Source organism: Pan paniscus, chromosome 19, assembly GCF_029289425.2.
Source record: "Pan paniscus chromosome 19, NHGRI_mPanPan1-v2.0_pri, whole genome shotgun sequence".
Taxonomy (NCBI): domain Eukaryota; kingdom Metazoa; phylum Chordata; class Mammalia; order Primates; family Hominidae; genus Pan; species Pan paniscus.
In genome coordinates this window covers 14,635,198-14,651,343 of record NC_073268.2, presented here as the reverse complement: position 1 = coordinate 14,651,343, position 16,146 = coordinate 14,635,198, and the positions used below count along the sequence as shown (strand labels likewise).

At 51.4% G+C, this 16,146-nt stretch overlaps 1 protein-coding gene and 1 long non-coding RNA gene across 3 annotated transcripts; one reads left to right on the top strand and one right to left on the bottom strand.

The window, feature by feature from the left end:
* Window positions 1–12,036: 12,036 nt before the first annotated feature.
* Window positions 12,037–15,227, bottom strand: LOC117976424 (uncharacterized). Its single transcript, XR_004667115.3, has 3 exons — window positions 15,097–15,227; window positions 14,526–14,833; window positions 12,037–12,175 (listed from the first exon to the last, which is right to left on the bottom strand). It is a non-coding gene; the product is annotated as an uncharacterized LOC117976424 (long non-coding RNA).
* Window positions 12,168–16,134, top strand: SLC16A11 (solute carrier family 16 member 11). Of its 2 annotated transcripts, none has more exons than XM_003810123.5 (5): window positions 12,168–13,991; window positions 14,247–14,454; window positions 14,693–14,836; window positions 15,003–15,770; window positions 15,858–16,134. In XM_003810123.5, the coding sequence occupies exons 1-5, from the start codon at window positions 13,566–13,568 to the stop codon at window positions 16,085–16,087; spliced, it is 1,776 nt and encodes a 591-aa protein (XP_003810171.4). In that variant the 5' UTR covers window positions 12,168–13,565; the 3' UTR covers window positions 16,088–16,134. The 2 variants fall into 2 exon arrangements, with proteins under 2 accessions (XP_003810171.4, XP_034797292.3); XM_034941401.3 differs by having other exon boundaries at window positions 13,878–13,986.
* The last annotated feature ends 12 nt before the right edge of the window (window positions 16,135–16,146 follow it).

Below are 16,146 nucleotides of genomic sequence, written 5' to 3'. Positions count from 1 at the left end.
CCTAGTCCTAGAGGCAGGACCTGATGAAAGTAAGTCAATCATGGTGGAACCATCCCCCTTGTCAGTGGCTGGTTTAATCATAGACATACGGCATAATTCTGTCAATGGCCGAGGGGCTGTCTGCTGGGGGCTGTAGGATAAAAGATCCTTGCTGCTAAGGGGCACACACTGGAAGAGACGTGCTCATTTTCCTCTGCACTTTGTTATGCCTAGATGCCATATCTGAAACTTCAGTAACCACATTGCAACCTTAAGAGGAAAAAGCTAAAACACTGAGGGGATAGACTGAAAATGTGGGAAGAACCTTAGTCTTTGATGATGTTGTTGAGACACTGATAAGCTAATTTTGGAGCATTCCTAGCTCTAGTTTTATTGATATATGGGATGCCAAAGACTGAATGTGTCTGTGTTTCCCTGTCCCCCAAATGTATATGTTAACTCCTAAAGCCTAATGTGATGGTATTTGGAGGTGGAGCCTTTGGGAGGCGACGAGGTCATGAGAATGGGGGACTCATGAATGGGATTATGACCTTATAAAAGACGCTCCAACAGGCATAGCGGCTCACACCTGTAATCCCAGCACCTTGGGAGGCCGAGGTGAGAGGATTGCTTGAGGCCAGAAGTTTGACACCAGCCTGGGAAAAAAAGTGAGACCCCCATCTGTATAAAAAAATGTAAAAGTGGCCGGGTGTAGTGGCTCACGAGGTCAGGAGTTTGCCAGCACTTTGGGAGACCGAGGCTGGTGGATCACAAGGTCAGGAGTTTGAGACCAGCCTGGCCAAGATGATGAAACGCCGTCTGTATGAAAAACACAAAAATTAGCTGGGCGGTAGTGGCAGGCACCTGTAATCCCAGCTACTTGGGAGGCTGAGGCAGGAGAATTGCTTGAATCTGGGAGGCAGAGGTTGCAGTGAGGCAAGATGGCACCACTGCACTCCAGCCTGGGTGACAGAGTGAGACCCTGTCTCAAAAACAAAAAACAAAAAACAAAAAAACATACCCTTAAATAGCCCTTACTTCTTGCTAGGAATTGTTCCAAAAACTGTACAAATATTAACTCCTTTAATCCTTTCAACATTCCTAAGAAGTTGTGCTAATAGTAACAAGGTACTATCATTATTGTCTTAACTCATTCGGGCTGCTATAACAAGATACCTTAAACTATTAATTTATAAGCAACAGAAATTTGAGCCAGGTGTGGTGGCTTATGCTTGTAATCCCAGCAGCTCTGGAGGCTGCGGTGAGAGAACTGCTTGAGGCCAGGAGCAGTCTGGGCAACAAAGTGAGACGCATCTCTGAAAAACAAACAAAAACCACAGAAATTTATTGCTCACATTTCTGGAAGCTGGGAAGCCAGAAGATTTGGTGTTTGGTAAGGGCTTGCTCTCATAGATGGCACCTTCTAGCTGTGTCCTCACAGGGCAGAAGGAGTGGACAGGCTGCCTCAGGCCTCTTTCATAAGGGCACTCAATCTCATTCACAAGGTCTTCATCCTCATGAAGGCCTCAGTCACCTCCTAAAGGACCCACCTCTTAATACTTCGCATTGGAGACTAGATTTTTTTTTTTTGAGATGGAGTTTCGCTCTTGTTGCCCAGGTTGGAGTGCAATGGCATGATCTCGGCTCACCACAACCTCCGCCTCCCAGGTTCAAGCAATTCTCCTGCCTCAGCTTCCCGAGTAGCTGGGATTACAGGCATGTGCCACCACGCCCGGCTAATTTTTTTGTATTTTTAGTAGAGACAGAGTATCTCCATGTGGGTCAGGCTGATCTTGAACTCCTGATCTCAGGTGATCCGCCCACCTCGGCCTCCCAAATTGTTGGGATTACAGGCGTGAGCCACCGGACCCGGCCTGGGATTAGATTTCAACATATGAATTTGACGGGGAGAGGCACAAACATTAAGATCATAGCAATTACCATCTTTTTTTTTTTCTCAAAAGTAGGAACTATTATAATTTGCTTTGGGGATGAGGGAACTATTGCAAAGAGAGGTTGAATAACTTGCTCTAGGTTATATAGCCAGTAAGTACCAAAGCCAGGTCTTGAACCCAGGCAATCTGGTTCCAGGGTTCGTGTTTGTCCCACCATGTTATGTTGCCTCTTAATATCATATACTAAAATACACTCACATTCCACACTAAATATATTTTTACAATTAAAAATTTAAAAGATTTCTTTTTTTTTTTTTTTTTGAGACGGAGTCTTGTTCTGTCGCCCAGGCTGGAGTGCAGTGGTGCGATCCCTGCTCACTGCAAGCTCCGCCTCCCGGGTTCACTCCGTTCTCCTGCCTCATCCTCCCGAGTAGCTGGGACTACAGGCGCCCGCCACCACGCCCGGCTAATTTTTTTGTATTTTTAGTGGAGATGGGGTTTCACCCTGTTAGCCAGGATGGTCTCGATCTCCTGACCTCGTGATCCGCCCACCTCGGCCTCCCAAAGTGCTGGGATTACAAGCGTGAGCCACCGTGCCCGGCCCAAAAATTTAAAAGATTTCTAAGATTTTTTGCCGTTTAAAATCTTAAAAGAACGTTTATTCTTTTAAAGGATTATTTGTCTATAAGAAACTCAGTGAATCTATGATTGGCTCTGATTTCTCAGCAATCACGATAAACATTTAGGAAATCCTGCAAAGTGAAAAAAAGCTTCAAATTGTTTTCCAATGTAATGAAAATTTAGGAACATGAAATTTAACAAAGAAATGGACTAATATTATGTTTTGTAGACATTTTTAAAAACGCTTTAATATTCATTACTTTAGATTTTTAAGTTTGCCTTTTGTATTTGGAAATCGGTACACTTTTTCATATCCCTAGCATTTCTGTAAGCACGGGGAATGCTTTTAGCCCTAAGCCCTGCATACTTAGGGAATAAATATACTCTCCTCAAGGACAACAGGGAAATAAACCCAGAAACCACATGCCATGCAAGAACAGCGGGGGCTTTATGAGTCCTGGAGCTCAGGTGTCAGCCCACTCTGCTGCTCACTGTGTTCAGCACTCACTGGCCACAGTCCTGAAACATCAGCTCTTGGGGCGGTGGCATCGACTTCCTATCTCCCAGATCCCTGGGCCCAGGGAAGGGGAAGCTGATTACCCATAAATCAGGGTGCTCGGCCGGGCATGGTGACTTAAGCCTGTAATCCCAGCACTTTGGGAGGCCGAGGCAGGTGGATTACCTGAGCTTGGGAGTTCACGACCAGCCTGGGCAACACGGTGAATCCCTGTCTCTACTAAAATACAAAAAATTAGCCGGGCATGGCGGCATGTGCCTGTAATCCCAGCTACTCGGGAGGCTGAGGCAGGAGAATTGCTTGAACCTGGGAGGCGGAGGTTGCAGTGAGCAGAGATTGCGCCACTGCACTCCAGCCTGGGTGACAGAAAGAGACTCCATCTAAAAAAAAAAAAAAATCAGAGTGCTCTTTCTACGCACCCAGTTGATGAGATGCCCGAGGCCCCGCCTCACCTCTCTGTAGGCCTGTGCAGGTGTGACTTCCCTCCAGGTGAGACCATGACACCCGTCCCTCACAAACGCATTTTAAACCAGAATCGGTCTCATTGCAAGGGACTCCTGATTGTGAACGGAGGAGAGAAAGATAGGATGAAAGCTTGAGATGGAGGTAGCTAAAGCTGGGTATGGCTCTTTGAATGGGATAGAGGGAAGGAACCCTAAAGGAGAGATGCTGCCCAGCATTTAAAATGTTTTGACAGTAGGGGAGAGGCAGGAGAAGGCTTTGCAGAGGAAATGGCATGGAGATGTGGGCAGGGGCAAAGGAGATTCATGGCCAACAAGAGGTACAGAAAGGAACGCACTGGGAGGGACAAGATCCACCTGCACAAGGACAGGAAGAGGCTTGTGTGGCATCCACTGCAGCCAGTTGCAGCCTCTTCAGCGTCTGGGCCCTTCTATGACTTTGGGACTTTCTCAGGGCTTAGCCCCCACGCGACTCCTCCCAGTGTTCACAAAGGCATTTCTGCCTTGGGGCAAGAAAACAGGCACCATTTGCTTACTGGGCCCCCAAAACTCTGCCTTGCATATGTTAGATCCTCCAAGATGTGTAATTTACATCCCTGCAGAAAACCTGTTATCTGACGTCCTGTCCCCTCCTGCCTTGGCTTCTGGTCCTGGTTGATATTCCTTGGGGAGGTAGAGACTCTGGCCAGGCAGGGCTGCTGCAGCCCTAAGGGCTGATGTGGGTGTTGTTACCATGTCCACTAAGAGCCTGCATCCTTCAAGTCAGATGGCCAGGTCTCAGGCTGGGGCTGGGAAGGCAGACAAAGGGGCCCAAAAAACTCAGGTAGCTGAGAGGTTGGTATAGCAGCAGGGAGATGACAAATATCACCTTCTGGCCCCTTCTGGTCTGACTGCCCCTCACAAATCCAGACAGGAGGGGCATAGTGACTTGGAGTAGAATTGGACTGGCATAGAGATGAAAGGGTGGCTACCGGTGGCTAGAAAATGGGATGGAATGAAATGGATGGGAACCTACATTTGTAGGACGCCTGCCCTGTGCCTGGAGTTGTGCTGGGTCCTTCCCAAGCTTTACTTCACTGAAGTGTCACCAACAGTCCTTTGAAGCATTGCCCCCTTTTTATAGATGCCTGGAAATGGTGGGAGTCGGAACTCAGGGACTGTGCTTTTAATAACTCACCAGGTCTGGCAGGGCACAGTGGCTCATGCCTGTAATCCCAGCACTTTGGGAGGCCGAGGTGGGTGGATCACGAGGTCAGGAGTTCGAGACCAGCCTGGCCAATATGGTGAAACTCCGTCTCTACTAAAAATACAAAAATTAGCCGGGCGTGGTGGCGGGTGCCTGTAGTCGCAGCTACTCAGGAGGCTGAGGCAGGAGAATCGCTGGAACCCGGGAGGTGGAGGTTGTGGTAAGCCGAGATCGTGCCACTGCACTCCAGCCTGGGCAACAGAGGAGACTCCATCTCAAAAAAAAAAAAAAAAAAAAAAAAAAAAAAAATCACCAGGTCCAATTGGAATCTCATTCCTACTCTAATAATCCATTTTAGTGGGGCTTACACAGTTTTAGGATATTTTTGGCCTTCTTGCATCTGAAGCCTTTAAGAAAATTTCCACCTTATTATTATTAGTTTTTTTTTTGAGATGGAGTCTCACCCCATCATCCAGGCTGGAATGCAGTGGCGCGATCTCAGCTCACTGCAACCTCTGCCTCCCTGGTTCAAGCGATTCTCCCACCTCAGCCTCCCAAGTAGCTGGGATTACAGATGCGTGCCACCACATTCGGATAATTTTTGTACTTTTAGTAGAGGTGGGGTTTTGCGATGTTGGCCAGGCTGGTCTCAAACTCCTGACCTCAGGTGATCCACCTGCCTCGGCCTCCCAAAGTGCTGGGATTACAGGCGTGAGCCACCGCGTGCCCAGGCCCACCTTATTATTTTTGAAGGGAGGCAGAACCCATCTGTCTATAGACACTGAAAGCACTAGGTTCTCACTCTTCCTGCCACCCCTTCCAGCTAGGATGAAAGCACGTGGCCTAGGTTCCGGTGGTCAGGATCACTGGACTTGGATTTGAGGGCCCAGAAGCAGAGAACACGTCTGAGGAGCAGCAGCTGTTTCCAGGCCCAGTGGTCACAGAGGGCTGCCAGCAGCGACATCTAGTGTCCTGTGGTGATAACAGCGGCTTTAGCAACCCATTATAGGCTTGTGGCCTCTGCTCCTGCCAATCTTGGCTCTGTAGGTTTCTTGGTGATTTTGTGAACTACGCAGTATCCTGTAATAAATCATTTCTTTCCTTAAATAAGTCAGAGTTAGTGCCCATGGCTTACGACTCACAACTTTGATATAGATGTTGGCCAAAGTCCCAGACTGTTAATAGAATATGCCAGGTAAGACACATTTAGGCTGGGCATGGTGGCTCACGCCTGTAATCCTAACACTTTGGGAGGCTGAGGTGGGCGGACCACCTGAGGTCAGGAGTTTGAGACCAGCCTGGCCAACATGGTGAAACCCCATCTCTACTAAAAATACAAAAATTAGCCAGGCATGGTGGCGGGCACCTGTAATCCCAGCTACTTGGGAGGCTGAGGAAGGAGAATCACTTGAACCCGGGAGGCAGAGGTTGCAGTGAGCCAAGATCACACCATTGCACTCCAGCCTGGGCAACAGAGCGAGACTCCGTCTCAAAAAAACAAAACAAAACAAAACACGTTTGGAGATTTAGACACAGACCAGGTGCAGAGCCTTTAGCTGGGCACTTTCCCCTACTGTGCCTGATCCCCTGTCCTGGATTCTGGGCTGTCCAGACAGACCCAGGAATCAGGTCCTCCAGACCCCCAACATGTAATAGGGTGGGAAGGGGGTGGTGACGACAGAGGGAAGGGATGAGGCCTGGATTGGAAAAGGCACTGGAGACAGATTTGGTAGAGGGTATAAGAAAGGAGTAATGTAAACACAAAAATTAGCCGGACGTGGTGGTGAGCTCTTATAATCCCAGCTACTTGGGAGGCTGAGGCAGGAGAATTGCTTGAACCTGGGAGGTGGAGGTTGCAGTGAGCCGAGATCATGCCACTGAACTCCAACCTGGGTGACAGAGTGAGACTCTGTCTCAAAAAAAGAAAGAAAGAAAGAAAGAGAAAGGAAGAAGAGTAATGTGAGGTAGAATTCCCAGCCCATCCAAGGCCTTGGCTCCAATCCAGCTCCAGCCTTAGCTCTGTCTCATCTGTGCCCCCTCAACCCTATTACCAGCTTCCCCACGGCCTCAGACTCAGCAAAGTCCTACCGCAGTCTCAGTCCCCACACAAGGAAGGCTCAGGAGACTCGGCTCCATCTCCCTTCTTCCAGTTGATATGGTCATCCAAGCAGACTTGTTCCCGATACACAAGGAGCCCCTGGCCTCCTGCTTCAATGACCCACTCCCCATTTCAGAGCATCTCAGCGACGTGCTACCTGGCCCTGAGCCACAAATCCTGACCTTTGTGTCCTTATCCCCTCTGCAGGTCGTGTGCTTCTCCCACTTTTCCAGGCCCTGGTGTGGGCTTTAGATCTACGCTGACTTTCCACGGCCTGGTCTCTGGGTGATCCAGGGAAGAGGGCATTCTGGGGGGTGAGGGGTGAGAGGCAGCTCTATTAGGTCTTAGAAACCCAGGCCAGGCGCAGTGGCTCATGCCTGTAATCCCAGCAATTTGGGAGGCTGAGGCAGGCGGATCACTGGAGGTTGGGAGTTCGAGACCAGCCTGACCAACATGGAGAAACCCCATCTCTACTAAAAATACAAAATTAGTCAGGCGTGGTGGCACATGCCTGTAATCCCAGCTACTTGGGAGGCTGAGGCAGGAGAATCGCTTGAACCCGGGAGGCTGAGATTGTGGTGAGCCGAGATCATGCCATTGCATTCCAGCCTGGGCAACAAGAGTGAAAATCCGTCTCAAAAAACAACCCAAGATCAGCTGAGCCAAGCAGTGTAGAGCCTCATATTTTTGAGCACCCCAAATAGAGGAATGTTTCCTGTGGGTAACGCCACTCACTCTTGCCTGCCCACCTCCCTCCCGGTCCACCTTCTGCAGAGAAAGCCCCTTGGTGGGGGTGCTGGGAAATAGAGGGGCTTAGTTCAGGGCTTCCCTGAGGCTGCAGACTCCAGAGGCCCCAAGAACCTCTGGCAGGAGCTCCCATGAAAAAGCCCCAGAGCAGTTTTAGAGTTTGCAAACATGCACGCATTCCCAGATCCTGTGGTCCCCAAAGCAAATGATGTGCCATGCTTGACACTCTTTTACGACCTCCCTATAGACTTCATCTAGCTCAGCATCTGCTTTGAGGGCTGTCCCCACACGGGCAGGCCTTCGTGGTTTGGTCCATCTGCGACTCTTTCCTGTACCACTGCTGCATTCTGTGGAGCACCAGGCACCGAGTCCACTCATTCAATGACTCCTTTGTTCAATGTTTCTCTCATTCAGTGATTCATCACTCACCTTTGGCATCTTTGTGTGTGAGAATTCCAGAAATCGGGCTGGGCACAGTGGCTCACACCTGTAATCCCAGCACTTTGGGAGGCCGAGGCGGGCAGATCACGAGGTTAGGAGATCGAGACCATCCTGGCTAACACGGTGAAACCCCGTCTCTACTAAAAATACAAAAAATTAGCTGGGCGTGGTGGTGGGTGCCTGTAGTCCCAGCTACTCGGGAGGCTGAGGCAGGAGAATGGCCTGAACCCGGGAGGCAGAGCTTGCAGTGAGCCGAGATTGTGCCACTGCACTCCAGCCTGGGCAACAGAGAGAGACTCGGTCTCAAAAAAAAAGTAGAATGAAAAATTCTGCATGAATTTTTAACATAAAACAAGATATTTCAAAGAAATTTCCCACATGCAAAAGGCGAACTCTCCTTGCGCCTCTGATTGTGGCATGACTCGTCTCTCCTCTGTATTCAGCTTCCATTATTAGTGAGTATGAGTGAGTGCTACTTCATTGGACATTTTGGAGTAGTATCAGCCTCTGGAGGAATATCCTTAGCCTGGCCTTCAAGGCCTTTCAGACGGGACCCTCTGCCCAGCAGCTTAATCCTACATTATCTTCCTACACATGCTCGGTTCTCCACACAGCGGCTATTTATAGCGCCCCAAACAATAAACAATGTGCCAAGCTGGTTCATGCCTTTGTGATTTTCCACAAGCTGCTTCCTTTGCCTGGAACGCCCCTGCCCACAGATCCATCTGGCAAACTCCTACTCATCCTTCAAGACCCAGCCCAAGGGGCTCCTCTTCTGTGAAGCCTCCCAGCAGTCCTAAGAGGAATGAGTCAGTTCTTCCCATGCACCACTCTACGGTGTATGTGTCCCCGTCCTTGTGCTGAGAATTCTTTTCTTTATGTGATTTGATTGTGGGGCTGGGAGGGGAGAGACTATATCTTATTCACGTTTGTATCCCGAACCCTAAGCATAGCACCTGGCACGTGGTAGCTGTCTATAAATATTTTGTATGAAGGACTGAATGAATAAAACTTATTTTGACTTTTTTCTTCTCTATTATTTTTTATTTATTTTTATTTTTTATTTTTGAGATGGAGTTTTGGTCTTGTTGCCCAGGCTGGAGTGCAATGGCGCGATCTCGGCTCACGGCAACCTCTGCCTCCCAGGTTCAAGCAATTCTCCTGCCTCAGCCTCCCGAGTAGCTGGGATTACAGGTGCCTGCCACTACGCCTGGCTAATTTTGGATTTTTAGTAGAGACCGGGTTTCTTCACGTTGGTCAGGCTGGTCTTGAACTCCCGACCTCAGGTAATCCACCTGCCTTGGCCTCCCAAAGTGTTGGGATTACAGGTGTGAGCCACTGCACGCGGCCTTCTCTTTTGTTTTTAGAGTTAGGGCAGGGAGAGCAGCATTTTCACACAAAATTTGGAAAATGCTAAGGGAAAAGAAAGAAGAAAAGCAGAAATTTCCATTGAATCTCTTTATAGCCATTCACATTTTCTAACCCATGTGGCTCTACTGAGAACTTACCAGGGCAATGTGGTGCCTTGATGAGGCACTGGCAGAGGTAGCCAGGTGGGAAAGGGCTGCCGTGCTGTTGGGTCCAGCCAGGTTCCTCAACTCACAGCAATAGCGGCAATAGAGGCTGAGCGCGGTGGCTCACACCTGTAATCCCAGCACTAAGGGAGGCTGAGGTGGGTGGATTACTTAAGGTCAGGAGATCAAAACCAGCCTGGCAAATATGGTGAAACCCCGTCTCTACTAAAAATACAAAAAAATTAGCTGAGTGTGGTGGCGGGCACCTGTAATCTCAGCTACCTGGGAGGCTGAGGCTGGAGAATCACTTGAACCTGGGAGGCAGAGGTTGTGGTGAACCTAGATTGTACCACTGCACTCCAGCCTGGGCAATAGAGCAAGACTCTGTCTCAAAAAAAAAAAAAAAAGAAAGAAAGAAAATAGCGGCAATGAGCTCTAACATGTATACTTTGGCACTGTTCTAAGCTCCTTACTTATATGTGTATTCACAGTGACTCATTTAATTCTTATAACAACCCATCAGGTAGCTGCTGTTATTACCCCCATTGTAGAGATGAGGAAACCAAGGCACAGAGAGGTTGAGTCACACTTGCTCATAATCATATAGTTACTAAGTGGTAGAGTGTGGGCGAAAGATTACGTAGATGCCGAGGCAAGAGACTGAAGGCACAAACTGTTTCAGTGTAATAAAGAAAATAGAATAAAAATAGTCATAATACAAATTAGATATAGAGATGATCATGGACAATTATCAATCATTATTATAGACATTATTAATCATTAGCTTTTAATATTACTGCTTGTTGCATTACTAATATAACCTAGGAATAACCGGCAGGTATAGGGTCAGGTGCTGAAGGGACATTGTGAGAAGTGACCTAGAAGGCAAGAGGTGAACCTTCTGTCACGCTCGCATAAGGGCCGCTTGAGGGCTCCTTGGTCAAGCGGTAACGCTAGTGCCTGGGAAGACACCCGTTACTTAGCAGATCGCGAAAAGGAGTCTCCTTTCCTTGGAGGAGTCAGGGAACACTCTGCTCCAGCAGCTTCTTGTGGAAGGCTGGATATTATCCAGGCCTCCCCGCAGTCATCCGGAGGCCTAAACCCCTCCCTGTGGTGCTGTGCTTCAATGCTCACGCTCCTTGTCCACTTTCATGTTCCTCCCGTACTCCTGGTTCCTCTTTGAAGTTCGTAGTACAGAGCGGTAGATGAAATAGTGAAAGTCTTAAAGTCTTTGATCTTTCTTATCAGTGCATAGAAGAAAACGCTGACGTATGCTGCCTTCTCTCTCTACTTCGGTTACCTAAAAGGGAAGGGCCCTCTGTCCTGTGATCACGTGACTTGCTGCACCTTGTCAATCACTTAGAAGATTTCACCCTCCTTACCCTGCCCCCTTGTCTTGTATGCAGTAAATATCAGCGCAACCAGTGGTTCGGGGCCACTACCGGTCTCCGCGTCTTGATGGTAGTGGTTCCCAGGGCCCAGCGTCTTTTCTTCTATCTCTTTGTCTTGTGTCTTTATTTGTTACAATCTCTCATCTCCGCACACGGGGAAAACACCCGCTAAGCCCCGTAGGGATAGACCCTACAGTAGAGCTGGAATTCAACCTCAAGAAATCTAGCTTGGGAGTCCATTCTCCTAATCTCTGTGCTATTTTACCTCCGTGAGCAAAAGATGACAAGTTTTGCTAAGAATATAGGGAGGCTGAGGTAGAAGAGGAATGTGCTCTTTCACAGCCCTAGTCCCAGGCTCTGGGATGCCCTTCTGGCTTCGTAAGCATCCTGCGAAGGTGCGCAGCATCACTTAGCACAACTCCCAGACGCGGAGGGCCCGGTCTTCGCTCTGACTGCCCTGCATTTCTGTGTCACCATGGGGAGACAGTGATTCGTTTAGCTTGGAGCAGAGTCTTCAGCAGCCTTCTCAGGAAGCGGGATCCCTGCCCTCCCCGGTGGCTGAGGACCTGCTGGCTCCGCCTCCCTGGTGGCTTTCATAACAGCACTCCAGGCTGGGGAAACCGGTGGGGCCACTTTCCTAAGGTGTGTCTGTCAGAACCTTCATGAACAACAGGACGTTTCAAGCAGAGAGCATGACATATGCAAAAATTAAGGAGTGAGAAAAAGCTAGGCATGTCCACAGAGCAGAGAAGACAGTGGCTGATGGGAGGCTGGCGAAAGGGAGAGAGGGGAGATGGTTTGGAACGGTAACCTAGGTCTACCTTTGATTATTGTAAAAGGCCTGTACAAATAGAGAAATGTAATTTTTCCCGTCTATAGGCAATGGCTCCATTGCCTATAGTCATGCTGTGTCTTTTATGTTTACAGTTTTGCTCCTTAAGAAGCTGTTTTTCTTGTCTTTACGTGCAGATTCTTTCCCAATAATTAGGAAACACTGCCATCATGTGGCTCAATGGATGCATGCTCCAAACTTAAGTTGCTGAATGTTCTATCATATTGTTTAATAATTAAACCAAAGAACACATCTCTGAATTCAAACAGCTGAGGTAAAGAATGTCAACCTGTCAAAAAAGGACATTTTCTATAAAGTTTTTCAAAAAATCAATACCTGGGTTCAATGACCTGATTTTTTACTTTGCTTTTAAAATTGTAACCTGGCCAGGCATGGTAGACTGTAATCCCAGCACTTTGGGAGTCCGAGGTGGAAGGATTGCTTAAGTCCAGGAGCTTGAGACCAGCCTGTGCAACATGCTGTGACACCCTCTCTGCAAAAAAAAATGAACAAATTTAGCCAGGCATGGTGGTGTGGAGCCTGTAGTCCTAGCTACTCGGGAGGCTGAGGTGGAGTATTGCTTGAGCCTGGGAGGTGGAGGCTGCAGTGAGCCATAATGGTAGTACTACACTTCAGCCTGGACAAGACCCTGTCTCTATAAATAAATACACACATACATACATACATACATAAAAAATAAAAAATAAAATTCTAACCTAAGTGTTTAGAGATTCTGATCTCAAGAACCCTTTCTATTCCCAGTGACCCCTTATTTAAGACTCATAAGTTTTCTGTCCCTGCAATGGTTCCACCCTTTCCAGGGCAGTTTGCATCAAGCTGTATCCAGGATCTTTCCCTTAACTGTGCCAGATTTTGTTTCAGTCCTGGGATTGTTCTCCTTGTAGGTCCACAGTTGGACAGACCTAAATTCAAATATTCATACTATTTTTTCCCTGTGAGCTTCAGTTACTGCATCTATAAAAGAGGCACGACATCGGCTGGGCGCGGTGGCTCACTCCTGTAATCCCAGCACTTTGGGAGGCCGAGGTGGGCGGATCATCTGAGGTCAGGAGTTCCAGACCAGCCTGGCCAACATGGCGAAACCCCATCTCTACTAAAAAATACAAAAATTAGCTGGGAGTGGTGGCAGGCGCCCGTAATCCCAGCTACTCAGGAGGCTGAGGCAGGAGAATGGCTTGAACTTAGGAGGCAGAGGTTGCAGTGAGCCGAGATATCGCCACTGTACTCCAGCCTGGGCTACAGAGTGAAACTCCATCTAAAAAAAAAAAAAAAGCGACACCTTCTTCATAGGGTTATCATAAGATGAAGTGATAGCATGTGTAAACGGTGCCTGGTACACTGCAGGTCTTCACATTGAAGGAGTCCTGTTTCATCCCTCTGTCCTTGAGGACCTGTTATTTTATTTTATTTATTTTATTTTTGTTTATTTATTTATTTTTGAGACAGAGTCTCTGTCACCCAGGCTGGAGTGCAGTGGCATGATCTTGGCTCACTGCAACTTCTGCCTCCCGGGTTCAAGCGATTCCCCTGCCTCAGCCTCCCAAGTAGCTGGGACTACAGGCGCCCGCCACCATGCCCGGCTAATTTTTTTTGTATTTTTAGTAGATATGGTGTTTCGCCATGTTGGTCAGGCTGGCCTCGAACTCCTGACCTCAGGTGATTCACCCACATCGGCCTCCCAAAGTGCTGGGATTACAGGCTTGCACCGCGCCCGGCCTGGGGGTCTGTTATTCTAAGCACAGAGCTGGCACTTGGTGGAGGTCTGTGATCTGATTGATATCCGAGATTTACCTGGTCCTCGGCAACGTTCCTGAGAACAAAACTACTCATCCCCTCAGGTTTTGGGGACCATCCCTATTTCCATGCGTTGGCGGTGGACCCTGGGCTCGCTGGGGTTTGCAATCCACGTGTCTCCCCTGCGCGCAGCAGGCGGCAGGTGCATGGGCGTGAGTAGGGCAGGGCCCCTCCGCATTCATTTCTCGCCGCTCCCCCCGCCGGGCCTGGGGGTTGTGTGTGTACATAATTCAATCCCCGTGGGACTGGCGTCTGGCCTCACGCGCGGCTTGGCGGATTGGCTGTTTCAGCTCGCCCCCGCCCTCCGTACACCCCGCGTCCCAGGTGGCTCGGGCCCCTGTGGTGATCTCTGTTTACCGAGAGAGCCCGTCCAAGTTGGGCTCCATCGCTGCCCTCGCTCCCCTTCGGGGCCCCCGCCCGCCTGGGAGGCAGAGAGAAAGCCGGGCCCAGCCCTTCCTCGCCCTTCCCCTCCCCGCACCGCCCGGAGAGGTCGGGTAAGGGGGAAGGAGTGTGCGTGGGACGGGGAACCTCGGGCCTGGGGATCTGGCTGTCCCAGTCCCCGTATCTCGCGCGGACCCGGGAGTTCCAGCCCTAGGCCAGGCTCCGGCTCCCTCTGCCCCGCGCCATCGCGCTCGGAGTGACGGGCCCACCCCGGGCGAGCAGCCAGAGGCTGGATCTCAGGGATGCCGGCTCCCCAGCGGAAGCACAGGCGTGGAGGCTTCTCTCATAGATGTTTCCCCACCCCGCAGACGGCGATGACCCCCCAGCCCGCCGGACCCCCGGATGGGGGCTGGGGCTGGGTGGTGGCGGCCGCAGCCTTCGCGATAAACGGGCTGTCCTACGGGCTGCTGCGCTCGCTGGGCCTTGCCTTCCCTGACCTTGCCGAGCACTTTGACCGAAGCGCCCAGGACACTGCGTGGATCAGCGCCCTGGCCCTGGCCGTGCAGCAGGCAGCCAGTGAGGGGGGCCCTGAGGCGGGAGACAGGAACGGGGAGGAGGAGCCGTGAGTGGAGGGATGGGAGACCCACCTGATTACCCGACAACCTGAGAAAGGGCAACCGGCTCTAGAAAAGAGTGCATCTTGAGGTCAAGGAGAAGAACCATTAGTTCGAGGGAGGCAAACAGCCAATGAGAAGTGTTGGAGAGAGTTTGGGGGCCCGGGGGCGTGTCTTCCGTTGACTCCGCCCCCTTTCAGGCCCCGTGGGCAGCGCCCTGAGCACTCGCTGGGGGGCCCGCCCCGTGGTGATGGTTGGGGGCGTCCTCGCCTCGCTGGGCTTCGTCTTCTCGGCTTTCGCCCGCGGTCTGCTGCATCTCTACCTCGGCCTGGGCCTCCTCGCTGGTGAGGGAAGTGGGATGCCCCGGTCATTCAGGGTGAAGGAGGTGACAGGAGCTTGTTGGGATCTGGGGTAGCGAAGGAGGCGGGGGCCTGGTGCGGAGAGCCGGGCTGGGAATGCTGGGGCGGGCGTCCCCAGTGCCGGCCCCCATCCCCTCCTATTCATTCGCAGGCTTTGGTTGGGCCCTGGTGTTCGCCCCCGCCCTAGGCACCCTCTCGCGTTACTTCTCCCGCCGTCGAGTCTTGGCGGTGGGGCTGGCGCTCACCGGCAACGGGGCCTCCTCGCTGCTCCTGGCGCCCGCCTTGCAGCTTCTCCTCGATACTTTCGGCTGGCGGGGCGCTCTGCTCCTCCTCGGCGCGATCACCCTCCACCTCACCCCCTGTGGAGCCCTGCTGCTACCCCTGGTCCTTCCTGGCGAACCCCCAGCCCCACCGCGTAGTCCCCTAGCTGCCCTCGGCCTCGGTCTCTTCACACGCCGGGCCTTCTCAATCTTTGCTCTAGGCACAGCCCTGGTTGGGGGCGGGTACTTCGTTCCTTACGTGCACTTGGCTCCCCACGCTTTAGACCGGGGCCTGGGGGGATACGGAGCAGCGCTGGTGGTGGCCGTGGCTGCGATGGGGGATGCGGGCGCCCGGCTGGTCTGCGGGTGGCTGGCAGACCAAGGCTGGGTGCCCCTCCCGCGGCTGCTGGCCGTATTCGGGGCTCTGACTGGGCTGGGGCTGTGGGTGGTGGGGCTGGTGCCTGTGGTGGGCGGCGAAGAGAGCTGGGGGGGTCCACTGCTGGCCGCGGCTGTGGCCCATGGGCTGAGCGCGGGGAGTTACGCCCCGCTGGTTTTCGGTGTACTCCCCGGGCTGGTGGGCGTCGGAGGTGTGGTGCAGGCCACAGGGCTGGTGATGATGCTGATGAGCCTCGGGGGGCTCCTGGGCCCTCCCCTGTCAGGTAAGGACCTGAGCTCGCAGATCTGCCTACAACTATCCTCTGCCCCTGGGGTTCGAGGCTTCTAAATGCCCTTACCCATCTCCTCAGGCTTCCTAAGGGATGAGACAGGAGACTTCACCGCCTCTTTCCTCCTGTCTGGTTCTTTGATCCTCTCCGGCAGCTTCATCTACATAGGGTTGCCCAGGGCGCTGCCCTCCTGTGGTCCAGCCTCCCCTCCAGCCACGCCTCCCCCAGAGAGGGGGGAGCTGCTTCCCGCTCCCCAGGCAGTCTTGCTGTCCCCAGGAGGCCCTGGCTCTACTCTGGACACCACTTGTTGATTATTTTCTTGTTTGAGCCCCTCCCCCAATAAAGAATTTTTATCGGGTTTTCCTGAAAC